Genomic DNA, 21,401 nt, shown 5'->3' on the forward strand with positions numbered 1-21,401 from the left:
TCATAGTAATTGGTAGCTCCCAATAGAATCTACATACAATTAAAACTATTAGGGGGAAAAGGGCACAAGAATACTTGCAAATATATGAAATCTTAGTACTTACATAGAGCCTTGTTGAAAATTTAAAAATTCTAAAGGACACTTTTTCAATAAGAAGAAAAACTAGTCAGAAAGAGCTTTCCTGCTTCCATGTGAATCCGAAAATGACTTGGCTGGAGTTTAGAGTTAGCTCTTAGGTGGCAGAGCAAACCACCACTTGTGCTATTTGTCATGCGGCCCCTCCATTTCCATGCCATTCTGTGGGACCAGGTGCGTGGGGACCTGACAACATGTACCTTCACTCTGAATCCATTTGGGCTTGTTGCATCCTTTCTGGTTGACTCTGCGGAAAGTGTAGCAAGCCAGACTTGCAGCTAACTAAGCGATCCCTGTGGCCCTGTGAGCCACCACGCTGCTGATTAGGGACTATCTGACTGCTTGACAGTGGGTGAAGGAGAATGACCAAAGGTTATCGTAAATATAATCATGTGGTGATAATTTGGAGCTATGATTCTAAGCACCTGGGAGGGGCTCGAGTACAGGTGATGGCCAGTGGAGAGGAGGCAGCTGTGATGCAGGGCATTTGGGGGATGGATCCAGGCATGTGCTTTATTTTCCATTCCTGCTGATAATAAAATAAGAAAAGAGCCCTAAGGCAAGGACAAAATTACTTTGACTATCTTACCCTAGTGCTATACCCATTCTCCTCCTCTGTATTATAATAAAGTCTGAGGGGAGCTTTTTCTCTTTATATGCACCAGAGCATCATGTTGGTTCATGACACCATGCTAATGAGATCTGGTGATCGGGCATTAGGAAGCACTCTAGATAACTGTCCTATTAAGACCATGAAGTGTGCCAGATGGTGGGAGATAAAATTCAGTAGCATTGTCAAATAGTTGGAGTTTCTGGTTGGATTTCTGGAGATTTTCTCAGTGGATCACATTATACCCAATTCATAAGAAGTTCAGTTCACTTGTCCCATGACCAGGTATCTTGTCTCTTGTGGTGTTCATAGAAAGTGGGAACAACTTTTAAAATGGAGAGTAGTGGACAGCAGAAAAGGAGAAAGGCACAGTCTTACTCCTTATGGTCAGCACTGATTCTACTGTAGGTTTTACCAGTGGAACCGTGCAGCCATCTGTCTGCAACAAGCACCTTGGAGAAAATCTCCAAGATTCTGGAGCACATGGGGATATTCATAGGAAAGTGAAAGATAAGTTGCTGCATAGTGTACTATCCACAACAAAGAAAGAGACATAATGATGAGTGTCTCAGGATTTTGGAGGCAACAATATTTTACTTCGGGACATGCAGTGCTGATCCATTTACGAGGTAATCCATTAAGGTTCCCAGTTTGGAACGGGACTCAGAACAAGAAAGGTCTCTGCAACGGGAACAAGTTGCTCTGGTTCTTGGTTCTTAAGCCCCAGCAAACCTAACTGTATCACAGGTGCTTGTGGCAGACAGATGGCTGCAGGGTTCCACTGGTAAAACCTACAGTAGAATCAGTGCTGACCATAAGGAGTAAGACTGTGCCTTTCTCCTTTTCTGCTGTCCACTACTCTCCATTTTAAAAGTTGTTCCCACTTTCTATGAACACCACAAGAGACAAGATACCTGGTCATGGGACAAGTGAACTGAACTTCTTATGAATTGGGTATAATGTGATCCACTGAGAAAATCTCCAGAAATCCAACCAGAAACTCCAACTATTTGACAATGCTACTGAATTTTATCTCCCACCATCTGGCACACTTCATGGTCTTAATAGGACAGTTATCTAGAGTGCTTCCTAATGCCCGATCACCAGATCTCATTAGCATGGTGTCATGAACCAACATGATGCTCTGGTGCATATAAAGAGAAAAAGCTCCCCTCAGACTTTATTATAATACAGAGGAGGAGAATGGGTATAGCACTAGGGTAAGATAGTCAAAGTAATTTTGTCCTTGCCTTAGGGCTCTTTTCTTATTTTATTATCAGCAGGAATGGAAAATAAAGCACATGCCTGGATCCATCCCCCAAATGCCCTGCATCACAGCTGCCTCCTCTCCACTGGCCATCACCTGTACTCGAGCCCCTCCCAGGTGCTTAGAATCATAGCTCCAAATTATCACCACATGATTATATTTACGATAACCTTTGGTCATTCTCCTTCACCCACTGTCAAGCAGTCAGATAGTCCCTAATCAGCAGCGTGGTGGCTCACAGGGCCACAGGGATCGCTTAGTTAGCTGCAAGTCTGGCTTGCTACACTTTCCGCAGAGTCAACCAGAAAGGATGCAACAAGCCCAAATGGATTCAGAGTGAAGGTACATGTTGTCAGGTCCCCACGCACCTGGTCCCACAGAATGGCATGGAAATGGAGGGGCCGCATGACAAATAGCACAAGTGGTGGTTTGCTCTGCCACCTAAGAGCTAACTCTAAACTCCAGCCAAGTCATTTTCGGATTCACATGGAAGCAGGAAAGCTCTTTCTGACTAGTTTTTCTTCTTATTGAAAAAGTGTCCTTTAGAATTTTTAAATTTTCAACAAGGCTCTATGTAAGTACTAAGATTTCATATATTTGCAAGTATTCTTGTGCCCTTTTCCCCCTAATAGTTTTAATTGTATGTAGATTCTATTGGGAGCTACCAATTACTATGACCCCTCTGCATTTTGGAGACATTTACTCACTTTGTCTTGTTGCTCATCTATTTTGCTGATGAGAGATCCACTGTCATTTTTACTGTTACTGATTTTTTGAAAAGTCTCTTTCTCTTGTAGATATTTAAGATTTTTTTCTTTATTCTTGATTTATCGGTAGCTTCTCTACTTGTGTGCAAACTCTACCTGAGGACAAAAAAAAGTCTATGCTGCATTCTGGTAAAGAAGCTCCCCAAATCCTGTAATTTGTGGGATTTTGCAAGGTCCCATTATGTGGGCACGATGGATTAAACCACTGGCAACTGGTGATGAGACTAGTTTAAACTTGGTCTTGACTTTTGAAGAATTTTTCCTTTCAATGATTTTTCCTTTTTATATTTCTAAGTGTTCATTTTTTTCATATCTACTTGTATTTATTTCTGCTTGATTTTTTAAGTTTTTATTTAAATTTCTGTTAGCATACAGTGTAATATTAGTTTCAGGTGTAAAACGTAGTGATTCAACAATTCTACATATTAGTGCTCATCATAAGTGTACTCTTAATCCCCTTCGCCTACTTTACCCATCCCCGCCCCCCTCTGGTGACCATCAGTTTGTTCTCTATAGTTAGGAGTCTATTTCTTGGTTTGTCTCTTTCTCTCTCTCTCTCTCTCTCTCGTTTATAGCAGCATTATCTACAATAGCCAAATTAAGGAAACAGCCCAAGTGTCCATCGACTGATGAATGGATAAAGATGTGGGACATATATTTACAATGGAATATTACACTGCTTGTTTTTTTTCTTTCCTGGGATAAAATATTTTTTAAAAAAGTTTTATTGATGTATAACTGATACACTATGAACCTATTTAAAGTATGCAATTGGATGAGTTTTGACATATGTATGCACCCATGACACCATCACAACAATTAAAATAATGTATCATCACCTGCAAAAGTTTCCTGAATTGCCTCTTCCCTCCTGATCCAACCCTATCCCCAGGCAACCACTGATCTGTTTTCTTTTTTTTTTTAAGATTTTATTTATTTATTTGAAAGAGAGAGAGAGAGAGGAGGAGGAGCAGAGGGAGAGGGACAAGCAGACTCCATGCTGAGTGCGGAGCCCAACATGGGGCTCTATCTCATGACTCTGAGATCATGATCTGAGCCAAAATCAACTGATTGAGCCACCCAGGCACCCCTGATCTGTTTTCTATCATTATGTTTGCACTTTATAAAATTTTTATAGACATGGAAGCACACAGAATGTACTTTTTATCTGGCTTCCTTAATTAAGATTCATCCATGTTGTATCAACATTTCACTTTTTATTGCTGAGTATTCCATTATATGAATATACCATAACCATTCACCTGTTAATGGACTTTTTAGTAGTTTCCTGGTTTTTGTTATTACAAATAAAGCTACTATGAACACTCATGCACAAGTTTTTGTGTGGACATATGCTTTTATTTCTCTTGGATAAACAGGTAGGTGTGACATGCCTGGGTCATATGGTGGGTGTATGTTTAAACTTCCTAAAAACTGCCAAACTTTCTTCCAAAATGGTTATACCATTTTGTACTTGTACCATTTGTACTTGATTCCTTTCTCCCTGTAATTGGGATTTCAATTTTTAAAAAATTGAGGTGAAATTCATGTAACATATCATTGTCTTAAAGTGTACAACTTGGTGTTTAGTGTATTCACAATATTGTCCGACCACCACCTTTCTCTCTCTAGTTTCAAAACTTTTTCATCACCCCCATATATCCCATACCCATTAAAAAATCACTTCCAATTCCTCCCTAAACCCTGGCAACTTCTAATCTGCTTTCTGTTGCTTTGGATTTGGCTCTTGTAGAAATTTCATATAAATGGAATCACACAATATGTGACCTTTTGTGTCTGGCTTCTTTCACTTGGCATGTTGTTGAAGTTTATTCAACTTGTAGTATGTATCAGTACTGCATTCCTTCTTATGGCTGAATATATTCCACTATATGTATATATCACAATTTGCTTATCCATTTATCTACTGTTGGATATTTAGGTAGTTTCCACTTTTGATTATAGTAAAGAGTTCTGCTATGAACATTAATGAACAAGTGACTCAATACTCATTTTCAATTTGGGGGGAATATACCTAAGGAAATTGTGGGATAATTTGCTCATTCTGTGTTTAACTTTTTGAAGAAACTCCAAGGTTCCTATGTTTCCATATGCTTACCAACACTTATTTTCATGTTTGGCTTTTTTAAAATAATAGCCATCCTAACGGGTGTGAAGTGGTTATCTCATTGTGGTTTTGATTTGCATTTCCCTAATGACCAATGATGTTGAGCACCTTTCCATGTTGGCCATTTACATATCTTTAGAGAAATATCTATAGGGCCATAATTTAGGACAGCAGTAATTTGGCTATGAGCCTCCACTGACTTGAGGTAATGAGGAGTGGTTAAACATTCTTGCTTAGCATATTGTTTTTAACTATCCATTATGGAAAATTTCAAACAGATATGAAATTAGAGTGATTCAATTAATAGTTCATAGATACCCCTTGTAGTATAAGCCCTGACAATATTGGGTTTTCTTTCCTTTTTTGTAAGGTAAGTGCCTGGTTTGATTGCCTAGCCATCCACTTCAAAGATGGCAATCTCGAATAAACACATTGCCAGCCACACCATAACGAGCCAGGCTGTACTCCCCTCTGCCCCAGGCTTAGTTTTAGGGATCCTAGTTGGTTTCTATAACTGACCACTTGGGCCACTTGTTTTTTCTCTTCCAGAACTTTAAATTCCCACTCTTACGTTTTAAATTCACGAATAAAATGTGAGCCCATGAAACCCTAGGCCCCACTCTCAACCCCAACAAAAGCATAACCCCAGGCCTGCTCACTCACTCTCTTTCTTCTCCCCAACTTTCCCCCAACCTCACTGTGTGGCACATATAATTTCAGGTCCTGTAAGTAATAAACTTTTTTTTCCCCAGTTTCCTGATGGTTACTGCTACAGGGGATCTTGTAAACATATAATAAGAACGATAAGGGCTGGTCCAGCCACAACACTGGTTATTGATAGGCTGCACCCAGCACCAACAGCCCTACTCTGTCTTCTTAATGCCCGATTTTGACAAACTATGTGCTGTTTTTCTCCCCATTGGTTGATTAGAGGAAAAAGTCTGTCTACTTATATCACACTAACAAGTAATTTCTACAAATTACTATTCTGGGCCTATAGCAGATGTTGAAAGTTATGTGAAATTATCTAATGCATGTGACTTTTCTTTGGTTCTTCCAGGTGAATGAGAAGGCTTTTATTTTTATATAAGGGCTACTTCCTAATAGTTTGGGCTATTAAAATGTTATTATTTTAATAACATTTATGGCTTACCAAAATGTTAAGTTAAAATCTATACAATCATAGAACTTAATGAGAACAAAAACGAGCAGAACAATGTTCTGCTAGAAGCCTGGCTGATATGCTGCACTGGCCTGCATCGCAAAATAACAAAACACAGACAGAAAACACTGTGTGTAGGTAGCTGGTGCAAATCACTGTGATTCTGAGTCATGGCTTCCATCTTGCTCTCTCACTTGCTCTCACAGAAGCCACCTGCCATGTTATGAGCTGCCCTAAGCAGGGGCCTATGTGACCAGGAACTGAGGGAGGACTCTGGCAGATAGGCAGTGAGGAACTGAGGCCCTCAGCCCAACCACCCACAAGGAACTGAATTTTGCCCCCAAACTACCTGAGTGATTTTGGAAGGCCTGTCAAGCTTTGAGATGATCACAACCCTGACTGACACCTCGATCACAGCCTCATGAGACTCTGAGCCATGGACCCAGGTAAGCTGTGCCCAGACCCCTGACCAACAGAAACTGTGAAATAATAAATGTTTGTTTCAAGCTGCTAAGTTTTAAAGTAATTTTTTACATGGCAATAGATAATACACCAGGGACAAACGAGGTATTACTACACCCTGGCCTGAAATGTCTTACAGTTGCCTTGGGCTAGTTACTTAACCTGTGAGGGCTGCAGTTCCTTATCTTCAAGATGGGAAGAGCCTTCCCAGCCTCACAAATTAACTGTGGTATCTGTATGAAGGATCTGCTCATTGACAAGAACAACTGGCTTGCTAGGAATTCAACAGAAAATTTTAAGACTCAAACCAGCTTACCAGTATCTTCAAGGAGGAATTTTAGGGAATTTTTCATATTTCTATTTCCTTATATCAAAAATATTTATAATTAGTAAAAACAAAGGACACACTCAACATCAGGTAAAAATCACATTTTCCTTTAATTGACTACTTAATTCACACCATTTCTTCTCTTGGCTGCTACTTTGGTAACAACTAGGTCCCCAGCTCTCAAGAACATTGCATCTAAACAGGCTGACACAGAGCCAGTGTGAACACAGGCCCCAAACCAGGGCTTCTGGAATAACAAGAACAGCAAAACCAGCCTTTCTCTTCACTCAGAAAGGGATTTTGAATTAGAGGGTCTAAAGCTCCAATTTCCAAACACAGAAAACCTGGAGCTCAACGTAAAAATGGAAACCAAAATGCATCAGAAATGAAATATAGTACCTCCTCATATACTCAAGGTCAAGATGGTTCTTGAGAAATAAGTATCTGATCAGCTGGCTTCTTGTGTTAGGAATGGCCCCACTCCAGCATTTTTAAAGGAAGCTGTTTTTATTTCTATTTCATTTCCCAAAGGGGTATAAAAATCTACTAAAAGGGATATAATCAATCAGAATAAATCAGCTCACTCATAAAACACTCCCAAATAATGATATTTGCTTGCTGAGCATAGTCAGCACATTATTTCAAAGTGGCAAAATTCAGGGTAATCTGAGAAGAGAATTCAAAAGTAACAGCTACATTTGCTGATAGATTTATGTGAGACACACATACATTTTTTCCAGTGTGTATGCAAAGGACCAAGATCCCTGATCATCAAAATAAGTTATTTTGTACATTATAGTGCACAGAACAACAGAGGAAAGACACTTTCTCGGAGAATGACCAAAAGGCATTTTGCAAAAGGTTCATGTAACTCTGAAGCAGAAGGACTGGAGCCCAGTGCCTTGTGGCCTTTATTAGCTTGACCCCTCCTCTTCTTTGGTTGCAGTGGCCTCAGTGGCAGCTGTCTCTTCTAAACGTTCTGCCGGCTTCTTCTCTTCCTCTTCCTCCTCCTCGTCCTCCTGGGGATAGAGGTCGGGATATTTCTGCATGCATTCCTGCATGGCCCGGAACTGGTCTACACAGTCTGACCCCTTGACATCCTCTGTGCTATAATGGAAGCAAGAAAAGGCTGACTTGAACTGTTCCCCACAGGGGCCACTGGCCATTCCCCCAAGGCACGGGCAGTTCCAGTTAATGTCTCCATTTGGCAGGATCAATCCTAGAATGGGAAAATGGGCAAGGAAAATGTGAGACAGGCTCTCGAAGGTTTCTGAAAAAGCAAAACCAAGTCCAGTCCTTGAAAGATATTTGGGAGGTACAGAACTGCTGCCTGGTAGGCTCTTGCCTACCTCTCAATTTGGATTGGGTTCAAATGTCTATGCAAACGCAGCATCCCTTGGCTTGGCTGGAGAGAAGCCACCAATGGCAACTTTCTACCCTGATCTATATTTTCAGCCACCTCCCATGGCTCTGGCTGTGCTCCAAGAGCTAAATACTGGAAACCATTTAATCCAAAGAAGAAACCATTATTGGGTTGGTTAGCAAGAAGCTTTTTCAAAGCCCCAACACTTTAAGGAGTTGAGGTACTGATCTCCTTCTTTCGCTCTCTGCTCTGCTCCCATTCAAATGATCAGGACCAGACCACCCCCTGCCTCCAAAAAAGGCACCTTGCCCCCTCAAGCCCCTCTGGCTCTGCAACTGCTCTCAGAAGCTCAGCTCAGTGTGAGGACTGGTAAAGAAGAGGCTGAGCCTTCTGCACTGGCGGGAAGATATCCAAGACATGTTGTATAAGGAAAAAGCTAGTGGCATACCAGATGGTGTGGTTCTAGTCTTTTAACAGTGAAAAAACCTAGAGGGATGTTAACCATACTAACCCAACTGCTAAACAGCATGTGTGTTTCAGGGAGGGGTGCAACTACAGACTGACGTTCAGTTGCAATATTCTGTAGGCCCCCTTACTTTTGAATTTTACACTTTCTTGTCTTTGAACCTTATTCACATCTAAATAGTATTTCCTGGTTTTCTAAAATGCTTTCAAGATGATGGCTTCATTTCCAGCTTTGTAATAGACAGGGAAATACGATTCATACAGAAGTTTCTTACATGAGTCTTTTATAGGACTGGGAGCACTCTGTAAGACTCTAAAATGCCCAGTGAAATTATACAATTTTTCACTCTAACCAAGTACCCAGGCATGGCACTCTGAGTTAGTGTCCAAAGTCCTAGGCCTAGGCTGAACCCCATCTCTTCACTCTAGCTCAGGAAACTTCAATGATCAAAAGATCTGCTGCTGCAATTCCTTACTTGTAAAATGGGCTAACAGTGGAGATGTCAATGGATACCGCACCCCAAGCAGGTAGTTCACCACTAGACCATCAATAGCTGCTGGGCACACTCTCAAGTACCACACTATCTGTGGTAAAACACATAATCCTTTTTGACAACCTTCTTCAATCGTACTACAAATCCCAGTTTGCACAGGAGATTTTGTGGTTCAGTGGGGTCTAAGTCAGGACTACAGCCAAGGCCCAAAGGATTCCCAGAGCCCAAGCTGTCTCCCCCCACATCTTACCACCTCTCCCTACACAGGCCAGCATGGTGCTGGATACCTACAGATACACCTCAGAGATATTGTGGGTTGGGTTCCAGACACCACAATAAAGCTAGTATCACATAAAGCACATCAAATTACTTTCTTGGTTTCCCGGTGCATATGAAAGCTATGTTTGCACCACAGTAAATTCAGTGCATAATAGCATTATGTATAAAAAACGTACATATATTAATTGAAAATACTTTATTGCTAAAGAATGCTAACCATCGGGGCGCCTGGGTGGCTCAGATGGTTAAGCGTCTGCCTTCGGCTCAGGTCATGATCCCAGTGTTCTGGGATCGAGCCCCATGTCTGGCTCCTGGCTCAGCTGGGAGCCTGCTTCTCCCTCTCCCTCTGCCTCTCCCCTGCTCATGCTCTCTCTCTCTCTCTGTATCTCTCTGTCTCAAATGAATAAATAAAATCTTTAAAAAAAAAAAAGAATGCTAACCATCATCTGAGCTTTCAGTGAGTTGTAAATTTTTGCTGGCAGAAGGTCTTGCCTTGATGTTGATGGCTGCTGACTGATGAAGGTTGTGGTTGCGGCAATTTCTTAAAGACAACAATGAAATTTGCTGCATCAATGGACTCTTCCTTTCACGAATAATTTCTCTGTAGCATGTGATGCTGTTTGATAGCATTTTACCCCGAGCAGAACTTCTTTCAAATTGAAATCAATCCTCTCAAACCCTGCCACTGCTTTATGTCATATTCTTTTGTTGTCATTTCAACAATCTTCACAGCATCTCCACCAGATGTAGATTCCATCTCAAGAAGCCACTTTCTTTGCTCATCAATCAGAAGCAACTTCTCACCTGATAAAGTTTTTTTTAACTGAAGTATAATTAACATACAGTGCTATATTAGTTTCAGGTGTATAATATATAATTCTATACCCTTCTCAGTGCTTATCAAGGTAAGTGTACTCTTAATCCCTCTCACCCGTTTCACTCCTCCCCCGGCAATCATCAGTTAAAGCTTGATCAGGAGATCGAGGCAGTTCAGTCATGTCTTCAGGCTCCACTTCTAATCCTAGTTTTCTTGCTATTTCCACCACATCTGCAGTTACTTCCTCCCCTCAAGTCTTGAACTCCTTAAAGTCGTCCACAAGGCTTGGAATCTGCTTCTTCCAAATTCCTGCTCATGGTGATATTTTGACCTCTTCCCATGAATCACGAATGTTCTTAATGACATCTAGAATGGTAAATCCTTTCCAGAAGGTTTTCAATTGACTTTGCCCAGATCCACCAGAGGAATCACTATCCATGACAGCTATATAGCTTTATGAAATGTATTTCTTAAACAGTTAAGACTTGAAATCAAAGTGACTCCTTGATCCATGGAATGCAGAATGGATATTGTGTTAGCAGGCATGAAAACAACAATCTTGTACATCTCCACCAATGTTCTTGGATGACCAGGTGCACTGTCAAAGAGCAGTAATATTTTGAAAGGAATCTTCCTTTCTGAGCAGTAGGTCTCAACAGTGGGCTTAAAATATTCAGTAAACCACACTGTAAATAGATGTGCTGTCATCCAGGCCCATCCTCAGGGCCCTAAGATTTTTGGAATGGTAAGTGAGCACCGGCTTCAACTTCAAGTCACCAGCTGCATTAGCCTCTAATAACAGAGTCAGTCTGTCCTTTGAAGTTTCAAAAGAAGGCACTGACTTCTCTCTATCTCTGAAAGTCCTAGATGGCGTCTTCTTCCACTAGAAGGCTGTTTCGTCTGCATTGAAAATCTGTTGTCTAGTGTAACCACCTTCATTAATGATCTCTGCACGATCTCCTGGATAACGTGCTGCAGCTTCTACATCAACACTTGCTGCTTCCCTTTGCTCTTTTATGTTATGGAGATGGCTTCTTTCCTTCACCTCAAGAACCACCTCTGCTAGCTTCACACTTCTCTTCTGCAGCTTGCTCACCTCTCTCCGCCTTCTCAGAATTACAGGGAGTTAGGGCCTTGCTCCCCATTAGGCTCTGGCTAAGGGAAGTTGTGGCTGGTGTTCTCTTCTCTCCAGACCTTCTCCTGCCTTCTCCGTATTAGCATTCAGGCTGTTACACTTTCTTATCATTTGTGTGTTCACTGGAGTAGCACTTTTCATTTCCTTCAAGATCTTTTCCTTTGCATTCACAGCTTGGCTAACTGTTCGGTGCAAGAGGCCTAGCTTTCAGCCCATCTTGGCTCTTGACAGGCCTTCCTCACTAAGCTCAATGACTTCTAACTTTTGATGTGACATGAGAGGCTGCAAACTTTCCCTTTCACTTGAACACTTAGAGGCCACTGTCAGGTTATTAACTGGCCTAATCTCAGTATTGTCATGTCAGGGAATGCGGAGACCCGAGGAGAGGGAGAGAGACAAGGAAGAGCCAGTCGGTGGAGCAGTCAGAAAACACACAACATTTATCGATTAAATTCCTCATCTTACATGGCTTATGGCACCTGAAACAGTTATAATAGTAACATCAAAGATCACCAATCACAGATCACCATAACATATACAATAACAAAAAAGTTTGAAATACTGCAAGAATGACCAAAACGTGACAGAGAGACATGAAGTGAACAAATGCTGTTGAAAAAATGGCACCAACAGACTTGCTTCAAACAGGGTCGCCACAAACCTTCAATTTGTAAAAAGCGTGGTATCTGCAAAATGCAATAAAACCAGGCCTGTATACAAATGCTGCCCTCAGAAGGCTCAAGACCAGGAAACCTGCACAGCCAATTTCCAAATGAAATAGTAATACTAACTTTTTAAAATAATTATCCAGGTCTGCAGGAAGTCTATGCTTCCTTATTTCTCAGGGGAAGGCATGCTAGAATGAGGTAGCTCCTCCCAGAGGGCGCTTTGGGAGCCAATTTGCATTTCAAGGGCAAAATGTAAACACACACAGACGTCAACATTTTAAATTAAGCCCAGATGCAGCAGGTTTGGAACATATAATCAAAACCCTGCAGTTCTAGTCCCTGTCACTTTCTTGGCCAGTCCTCACCTCCTCCTGGGTCCTCAATTTTCCCCCAGACCAGGTGATCTTTAAGGCCCTCCCCCAGTCTTTTTGAGTGGATGAAAATTCCTTCTGCCACCTTTCTAATGGCACTGTAAGCCGAACCAAGTGCTATCTTAGCCATAGAGCTGGGGTGCTTGGATGCAGGCGGCCGGCATGAATTGGTGGCCTACTTAGTCTCCTGAGTGATTCTGCCATTGAGAGCTCAGAACCCGGGTCCCAGAGTTCTCTGTTGTATATGCTTCTTGGTACAATCATTCACTATAAGGGGCTGCAAAGGCAAATACCTCTACGTCCAAGCAGATCTATTATAAACGACAGAAGCAGGTAGGACAGAAAACAAGAAGGACGATAAGGCCTGGCAGGAACTGAAGGGGAATGCACAGGCTTAGCAGAGACACATTCAATTTTAAAATGCCAGGAGACAAACAAAACACGGCCTGATTTGTTCTGTAGGCCCCAATAAATGTGCTTAACTAATATGGACCTCAAGAGAGGCACAACACTGGAACCGACAGGCGACTTGTTTTTCTTTGCCAAAGTGCTGATTCAAGATTATTCCCATAGCTGCCTTTCTCGTAGAAGACCTGTGCCTCCCACCATTTCCAACGGAGTGCTCTCGACATGCAGCCTCGACTTGACTTTACTCTCACCCCCAGGAGCAGTAAGACATTCTCCCTGAGAACATACACTTCAATTAGCATCTGAAAAATTCCAATCAGGAGCCTACACTCCATGGGCTGCTGCTGCAAGCTCTTTCCACCACATTTACCACCAGTCAGCACTGGAAAGGTTGCTAATTATCATCACAGGTGTCAGAAATAGCTTTAGATTGGTCAACTGAGTACTGTTTACGATACGGACTGTTTATAAATCCTGCACACACACACACACACACACACTGGTCAGTCTTACACACACCAGGGAAGTTCCAGTGAGCCCAGCAGTCTAAAGCCTCTGGAATGGCATCCTAGGCCCAAAAGACCACTGACCATTAATAAGTTGTATGCAACAGTTCTGACTAGGTGAGCTGGATCCTGCCACTGGAAAATTGTCCCTCAATCTCGAGTGAGCTTTTTGTGCAGGATCCTTGCTGGAGCACCAACGAAGAGAGAGCAGACCTCACCACCTCACAGAACAAGGTGTAGGACTCTTCCATGCCTGCTTGCTAATGGTCTGTAGATGTGGCAGAATTCCATCTGCCAGCTCGACTGAGCAGGAGGATCCCTGTCACCTTAACCCGCCTGCCACGCTGGAATCCATGGCCACCCCCCAACCCTGGCGTAAAACTTCATCGGGAAGCATCCAACCAGCTCAGTCTGTGTAAAACTTCAGAAGAAAAAGAGACAGAAGACTTCAGTTCAGGAGAAACTTAGGTTCTGGCCTAATAGCCAGGGGAGTGCATCAGCATGAGGGCTAGAAAGCACTGTCCTTGGAGATAGTCCATGGCTGGGAAGGACACCTGAAAACCCAACCTTGGCCAGGACAAAATGGGAAAACTATTATGGACATTTTCCCCAGGAAGGGTCCGTGGGTCCCTGGGAGGCCCGTGTCACTTACCATGCTCCTCATACGGATCGTTGGGATCATCAGCCACCAGCTCTGCATTGCTTGGAGTTTCATGGTCTTCTTTGGTCACAAATATGATTCGATCCTTCCCTAGTGTTTGGAGAACAGAGGAAGAAACATTTCACTCAAGAGCAGCCAAATAGCCCCAAACCCAAAGAAGCCACAAAAAGCAAGTTTTAAGACTGTCCTATGCAAAACCCCAAAGCGAGGTGACCATCAAACTGCCCTTCCTGGGTTATATCACTGAGTCTGTGTGTGGTCAAGCAGCCACTTGTATTGAGTGCCTGCAACTGGAACAAAAACTCCACCAAGGTCATGGGTAAGGAAGAAGATGCCGTATGCACCAAGGTAGGAGACAAAATGCCTGATCCAATGAAATGCAGCTGCTTTAGTCCCCAGATTTGCTGATAATAGAGTTGTGCAACAAATTCTTCTTCCCATCAAGAAAGGGGCAGTCTCATCTCAGAACTCCCCTGGCACTCAGACTGTCCCCATTATGTCCCAACAACCTATGAAGGCCTCATCAACCTGCCGCCGTCTCCTCTCCTCCCCAGGTCCAGCAGGGAGCTGCAAGCTGTCAGCCTTCAGACAACTCTAGTGGAATGAAGAAGACTCACTAGGGCCTCGGAGTGCCTGCCGCTGGGCACCCCGCTCCACTCCACTAAGGCTCGAGTGCATGTGCGCAGGGAAGGGGTGGAAGGGACAGGAAAAAGGCATGCAGGAAAAGACTTGCTTCTAGCCCTGTCAGGGTTTACCCACAGCATTCAGAGTGCAGACGAAGTCTGAGGAGACTGAGAACTTTGACAAGAAGAGAGGGCAGGGATGTGGGTGCCTGGCCAGCAGCCCACCACAGCCCACTCGGCTGATGTAGCCACCGAAGTGTGTCCAAGAAGATGCCCTGTGCAAAAATATCCCGGTCATCTGCCTCTGAAAGGCTGGGGACACGGTGGTCTGAGAATGCCCACAATCAAGACTCCCTCTGGCCTCTTGGCCCCTAATCGTGGCCAGAAAGAAGGGGTCATGGTGGTAGGGAACATTATGGAGGTTCCCCATGGTCCCCGAGGCCTGGGGAGATTTCCCGACACGTGGAATGACTGGGGGGCGGGGGGAGGGCGGATTTCATGAAGTGCTGATGTTATCAACTTCTGTAACAATCTGCAGTTCGTTATGTTTTAGAACAATCACCCAACCTAAATATAATAGGCTGAGTGTTAGGGTCAGGACTGAGGCCCTGCAAGGACCAGCGTCAGGAAGCCAGCTCTTCATGTGAACCTCGATCAGGCCAGAGCCCCTGGCCATACGTGCCTGGCGGCCAGAGGGTCCTGAGCCTCCAGGCTGGTGGGAGCCAAATGCATGCTGTGTGAGGAAAAGCTCCTCGTGGGAGGCTGCACCGGCAAAGGAACGAGAATCAGTGTTGACTGAACTGGTATGAGTGTGATCCGAGGCTTTTTATACATTAGAAGACCAACCCCAGAGTGGTTACTCAAAGTCAACCAGCCGGAAAGGGCAAGGCAGGCACGTCTGCTGTCCGACACCCTCCCGGCTCTCTCCCCTACACCTTACAGCTGTCCGCACACCTCACCTTCCTAGAACCTGTGGCCATCAGCTAACCACAGTCTGTCTGATATTCCTGTTGCGGTTGGGAGCACTTTGTCTTCAGCACTCCACACACTGCATGTCATCAGTTGCCCCTGCTGTTCCTGGAGGGCAGACCGAGGCCGGCCCCTCTCTGGGTCCTGTGTGTCAGCTAGCTCCTGCCATCCCATCCCTACCCTGAGAGGAGCCAGCAGGAGCCCCATTCTACGGTGGTTAAGCCTAGGGCTACGGGAAGTGGATATACCTGAGCCCACCCCAGGCTGGAATTTGAACCCAGCTCTATGTGTTTCCAAAGGCCACGCTGTGGAGATCCTTTACCCAGACCCACACTGCCCCACCCCACCCCCAGGACACTCAAGAATAAAAACAATAGCTAACATTGGGTACTTAGCATGACTCAGACACTGTCCTGAGAGCTTTGTGTGCTTGGAGCAGGAATAAACGTTTTGTACAATAAGCCCCAAGAAGCTGAGAATTAAGAGAATGTTTGCTGAGTGAATGAACAGGAGCTTTCTTCTAAGCTCCTGGGTACCCACCTGGTGAAGGGCAAGGACAAATGCAACAACCCTACTGACTACCCATTCACCCAGGAGATGTGGGACAATGGGACCTCATCTGGAAGGGCATGGGAAGTGCCTTCTCCAGGTCCCATCCACATTGGCCCTTGGGCAGGGCCTTCATCAGTGGCCTGCTGTGAGTCAGCTACAATGGGGGCAGAGGCTGGGCCTGCGGAAGTTTGGCTCTCTGGGAGCTGCTGGCATTTTCTCTGATTATATCAGTTCTTTTCCCTTTACACTTAGGAAAGTTCCGTCACAGGCTTGTTAAGAGAAACCAAAGAAAAAGGTTTGGGCCCACACCAAGCTGGAGTATTTACAGAAGAGGATTGAGGAAAATACAGGGGCTAAAAGCAGAGCAACACCTCCAGAGAAGACAGTTCAGGGGACAGAGGGAAGGCACCCTTCTCATGCCTCCACAGGGTCTCCCACATGGGGTAACAAACAGTAAGGACAGCCGACCCTTGGCATGCTCAGCGACTGGGCCTCCAGTCCACCCGTGGTTCTGCTGTCCTGTGACCAGCTCCTTCCTGCTTGTCAAACTAGCTCTCTCTCCATGTGCTGAAATGCAGTCCTGTCCCTGACCGTGAACCCCACGGTTGGGGTCCTCAATTCCTCTATCCGGCCAAGGCCACACAGCTGGTAAGTGTACAAGAAGAAGCTAAGGCCCGTCTGCCTGCTGTTCGCGCCAAAGCACGATGTAGCCCCTCTGGGTCCTTGACTGAGGTTTGGTGTCCTTGTCGGCACCCACGTTCGGCACCCACGTTCTGTCATTACACGAGCAAAAATAGCTTCATCTGGACCATCCTTTGGATTCCAAGAGCCTTGAGAGCAAAGTCCTGGATCCTGCTGCTCCTTGCCTCTTCTACCAGTCATTTTACTTAGTGGATGTTTACTTACACATTTTAAATTAGGTTGAAGTTTATCGATACCTTTAGTTGATTATGGTGACTTCACCTAAGTCTTAGAGGCTTCACTGACAGAAATGAAGTGTGGGGCGAACAGTCCCGCTGAGCTGTCTGGCAGAGAAAGTAAGGATTCCAAGCCTCCCTGAGTGGCACTTTTCCTACCCTGGATAGGTGTCTTTGTCCATTCAGGCTGCTATAACAAAATACCACCACTGAGGTAGTTCATAAACAACAGAAAGTTACTGCTCACAGTTCTGGAGGCTGCCAGTCTAAGATCAAGGCCCCAGTATGGTCACCTTCTGGTGAGGGCCCCTTCCTGGGTCACAGCAGCTGCCTTCTCGTTGTGTCCTCACAGGGTGGAAGGGGCTAGAGATCTCTCTGGGGCTTCTTTTATAAGGGCATTCATCCCAAACATGAAAGCTCCACCCTCATTCCCTAAGCACCTCCCAAAGGCCCCTTCTAATACTATCACCCTTGGAGCTTTGGATTTCAACCTATGAAACTGGGGGGACACATCTGTACCATAAAACTGGGGGAAGAAGATCCCCTGGGTGATCTGACTGTGGTTTCTAAGCAGGGATGTATCTTTGCATCCCCAATCCTGGTATCCAGACGGAGCTCCTTTTGTTTCACGGACAAATAACATTAAGGGCTAAAAACCATCTGTAGAAAGAACAGAAGCACAGCTCTAAGGCTGAGAGAGAAGACCAGCTTCGGGAGGTCTGGTTCAGTGGCATCGATATCACAGAGGTTTAGGCCTGGGGTTCAAATGTGAGCATGAGCACATAACAGCTGTGGGATCGCAGGCACCTTCTTGTCCCCCGGCAGCTCAGCCTCTCTTCCTCCCATGGTCAGGGCAAGAATCATGAGACTTTGCTTAAACAAAAGAGGTGAAATGAGTTTCTGCTCTCACCTGGAATCCCACTCGAAGGACAGTAATTTTTTAAATGGCATTAAATGACAAGGATAAAAGGACCAAGAAAAGAGACAACCATAGGCTAGAGAGGTCAGTAAAGTTTGGGAAGTGGGCAAGCTGAGAGCGAGTGCTTTCTGACTTAACACAAAGTTGAACCCAAAGTCACAAGGAGGGGAAGTCAGCTAGAAGAAAATCCATCCTCACCCTAGTACCCTGGTAAGGGTCAGGAATCAGGGGCCCCAGGGCCCACTGTGAAAGCAGGACTTAAGGGAAAAACTGAGAACAGAAAGTCTGATTAAACAGTTGGATACCAAGACACCCCCAATTCATTATTTTTACTCTCTGTACAGCCATCCTTGATTCCTTTCTCTCAACCTCCATCATCAAATCTGGTTGGCTCTCCCTTCAAATACAGCCAGAAAGATCTGCATCCCTCACCTCCAAGACCCCATCTCCCATCACTCGCTCCCTCCATTCCCACACCTTGTTGCCTTTACTAGACACACTGGGGGCACACCTACCTCTAGGCCTCGGCCCAGGCTGTCCTCACTTCCGGGAGCTCCCTCCAGATATCCCCACAGCCACCCTCTCCCTACTTTCATACCTCCTACTCAGATGCCGCCTTCTCCGACCATTCCCCATCTCCCTTGGCCTGCCTTTTCTCCAAAGCACTTTTCCTCACCTAACATATTATATATTTGCTTACTCCCTGTTTCCCCCACTGAAGTATCAGCTCTTCTAGGGCAAGGATTTGTCTATTCCATTCATTGCAGTATCCCCAGAACCTAGAACAGTGTCCAGAACATGGTGGGTAATCAATATTTGTTGAACAAATGAAAGGAGAAACCAAACTGAAGACCTCAGCAGAAAGCAGGAAGACAGAATGGTTCTTACCATTAAGTAGATTACAAACAAAACAAAACAAAACAAAACAACTTTGGATAAGTGGTCCCATTTCCCCCCAGAAAGGGGAGTAGGAACACGCACGGGATCTTTACATGTCAAAATCTTCAGCAGATCCAACCCAGATGGAGAGCCCATCTCTTCCCCAACGCCATGAAGCAGATGATGTCACCTGCACTCACCAGCACCTGCTCAGGGGCTGGTACACCACAGGTGTTCAATAAATGTTTGTTGAGGAACTGGAGAAGGCAGACAGCAACAGAAAAGAGGGAACTAAAGAAAGGATCAGTGTGGCACTAATACAGAAAGTGTGGGTGGTCTACGGCCAGGGAGCGAGGCTGAGTCCACGCCATAGAACACTTGGATGTCAAAACTTCTAACCTGAAAGCTGGGTGGTGGGGGGGACCCCTGAAGTAAATTTGCTCAGGCAAGTGACTCACTCAGAACCCAGAATGAAGAGCCAGCCATGGGAAGAGCTGAGGGACAGAGGTACCAGGCAAAGGAACAACTAAGACACCAGTGTAGCTCAACAGTGACGGGATAGTTATAAATCAGGCTGGAGCCAGATCACGCAGGGGCTTTCAATTCTCATCCCCAAACTAAGAGAGAGATCTTTGACCCAGGAAAAGATGAAGATCCATGTTTTGGGTGGCAGATGGAAAATGCCTTTCCTTCCCAAAGAACCTGTGATTCCTAGATATCCTCACGGGCAAGGAGAGGTCTTATTCATCTGGCACAGCCTCATTATACCTAAAAAGCTCAAAATTATTTGCTAAATGAAGTAAATCAGAAACCCAGAGAAAGAAAATTAAAAACAAGAGACCTACTAACAAAGTAGTGAGGGCAGAGGACTTTTGTTCATGGCACAGTTATTAATCAATAAAAATAGTACCCAGGAGAGACATCAGTGAGTATTATGGCTTTATGACCCAGGAAAGGAGTGGTTCTATTAGGAGAATGAGGTACTGGGGAAAAGCTTGATATTTTAGATGGAGCTGTTTTCTAATTGGATGTATGACCTTGGGTAGGTCATCCCCTTCTCTGGTCTTCAGATTCCCTGAATTAAACTGAGGGAATCAGACTGACTATTCACCAAAGAATTTGAGTGAGTTCCAACTCTCTTTGTAGTTTTACATTCTCATGTGTCCACCATAATTGCCAGGCACAGAGAAGATGCCCGTGAGTATCTGCTGAATGAATGAAAACCAACTTCTCATTTTACAAGATTGGAAACTGGGGCCTGGAAGGGTTAGGTGGCAGCTCAGGGAGAAAAAGCTAGTTAGTAGCAGTGTGTGGGGAGGCCCTGGGACTCCAGCCAAGAGACTCCTGGGTTCCTCAGCAGAGGTAAGAACAGATGAAGCAAAGAGGAGATAGGCAGAGGAGATGGGCACTTTGTTGGAAAGGGGGGAGGGGCGGCTTCCCAGCAGAGAGCTCCCTGGAATCCAGCGGACACCAGACTGAATGGTGCAGTTTCTGTGATCAGACTGATGAAGCTTGAACCCCAGCTCCAAGATATACTGTGTCAAGTACTTGCCTTAGGCCAAGTCACCTCTGTGTCTTAGGGTCCACTCTTTGGTAAAATGTGGGTAACTTATAATTATAAAAATCGCTGCGAGATCAGTGAGAAAAGCCATATAAAGACTCTTGAACAGTGTCTGGTACGTAGTAGGGGCTCAGTAAATGTCCACGTGGGTGGCACTTTTACCACTCCAGCACAGCCCCTAACCCGAGTGGCAACTTTTCAGGAGAGACAGTTAAAAGGCGCCTACAAATGGAAACGGGTGGTGGGTGGTAAAAGCGATAGTAAAAACAATAAATTCCCAATTACGAGCCAAAGGAAGCGTGCTCAGCACTTCCCGTACCCCCTTGGCCTAGTTTATGAAATCTCCCACGTGCTGGTCCTTCTGAGGTCCGGGTTCGAGTCTCACAGTGACCTTGGACCAGCCTCGTTCCTCCCAATCTCGGTTTTCTCATCTGCAAAACGGAGGTGGCGACCCCACCGCTCAGCCCTCCCAAGGATCCCAAAGAGGGGACCCCGGGTCGCGCCTCGAGTCTCCCGCGCCTGCAGTGGGGTCGCGGGGCGCCGGGGCCTGCGTGGCCGCGGGGGTGGCAAAATCGCTTGGCCCCTGCAGGCCCTCGTAGGCCGGTCTCCATGGCAGCCCGCCCTGCCTACCTTCCTGCCGGCAGTAGGCCATGGCTGCAGCCCCGGCGCTCAGACCTCGCAGAGATAGCGGTGGCGGCGGCACAGGCGGCAGCGCGATCACGCTGTTACCTCTTCTCAGGCAGGGCGGGCGGCTCCGAGGCCCACGCGGACCCGCCCCCTCCAGGCCTGCCCGCCGCGCGCCTGCCTCTGCGCCCTCTCAACCCTACCTCGGCCCCAGTCAGCTGGGAACTACATTTCCCAGGAAGCCGCGCGCTGGTCGGTGACTCTTCAAGGCAGTGGAACTACATATCCCGGAATGACTTGCAGTGCGCAGGCGCATCAATGAGGTACGGTG

General features: G+C 45.3%; 1 protein-coding gene across 1 annotated transcript; it reads right to left on the reverse strand.

The window, feature by feature from the left end:
• Positions 1-6,945: 6,945 nt before the first annotated feature.
• Positions 6,946-21,297, reverse strand: LOC102731631 (mitochondrial intermembrane space import and assembly protein 40). Its single transcript, XM_081810096.1, has 3 exons — positions 21,077-21,297; positions 14,018-14,116; positions 6,946-8,078 (listed from the first exon to the last, which is right to left on the reverse strand). The coding sequence occupies exons 1-3, from the start codon at positions 21,096-21,098 to the stop codon at positions 7,774-7,776; spliced, it is 426 nt and encodes a 141-aa protein (XP_081666222.1). The 5' UTR covers positions 21,099-21,297; the 3' UTR covers positions 6,946-7,773.
• Between the last annotated feature and the right edge of the window lie 104 nt (positions 21,298-21,401).

This window comes from Leptonychotes weddellii, unplaced genomic scaffold, assembly GCF_054177405.1.
Source record: "Leptonychotes weddellii isolate Sample4059 unplaced genomic scaffold, ASM5417740v2 HiC_scaffold_180, whole genome shotgun sequence".
Taxonomy (NCBI): Eukaryota; Metazoa; Chordata; class Mammalia; order Carnivora; family Phocidae; genus Leptonychotes; species Leptonychotes weddellii.

Bases quoted from the DNA above. Each gene is read 5' to 3' on its own strand.
- LOC102731631 (XM_081810096.1), bottom strand. From the start codon at position 21,098: ATGGCCTACTGCCGGCAGGAAG. The intron at 14,117-21,076 runs GTAGGCAGGGCG...TCCAAACACTAG, and splicing joins GGCCTACTGCCGGCAGGAAG to GGAAGGATCGAATCATATTT. The intron at 8,079-14,017 runs GTAAGTGACACG...TTCCCATTCTAG, and splicing joins CGATCCGTATGAGGAGCATG to GATTGATCCTGCCAAATGGA.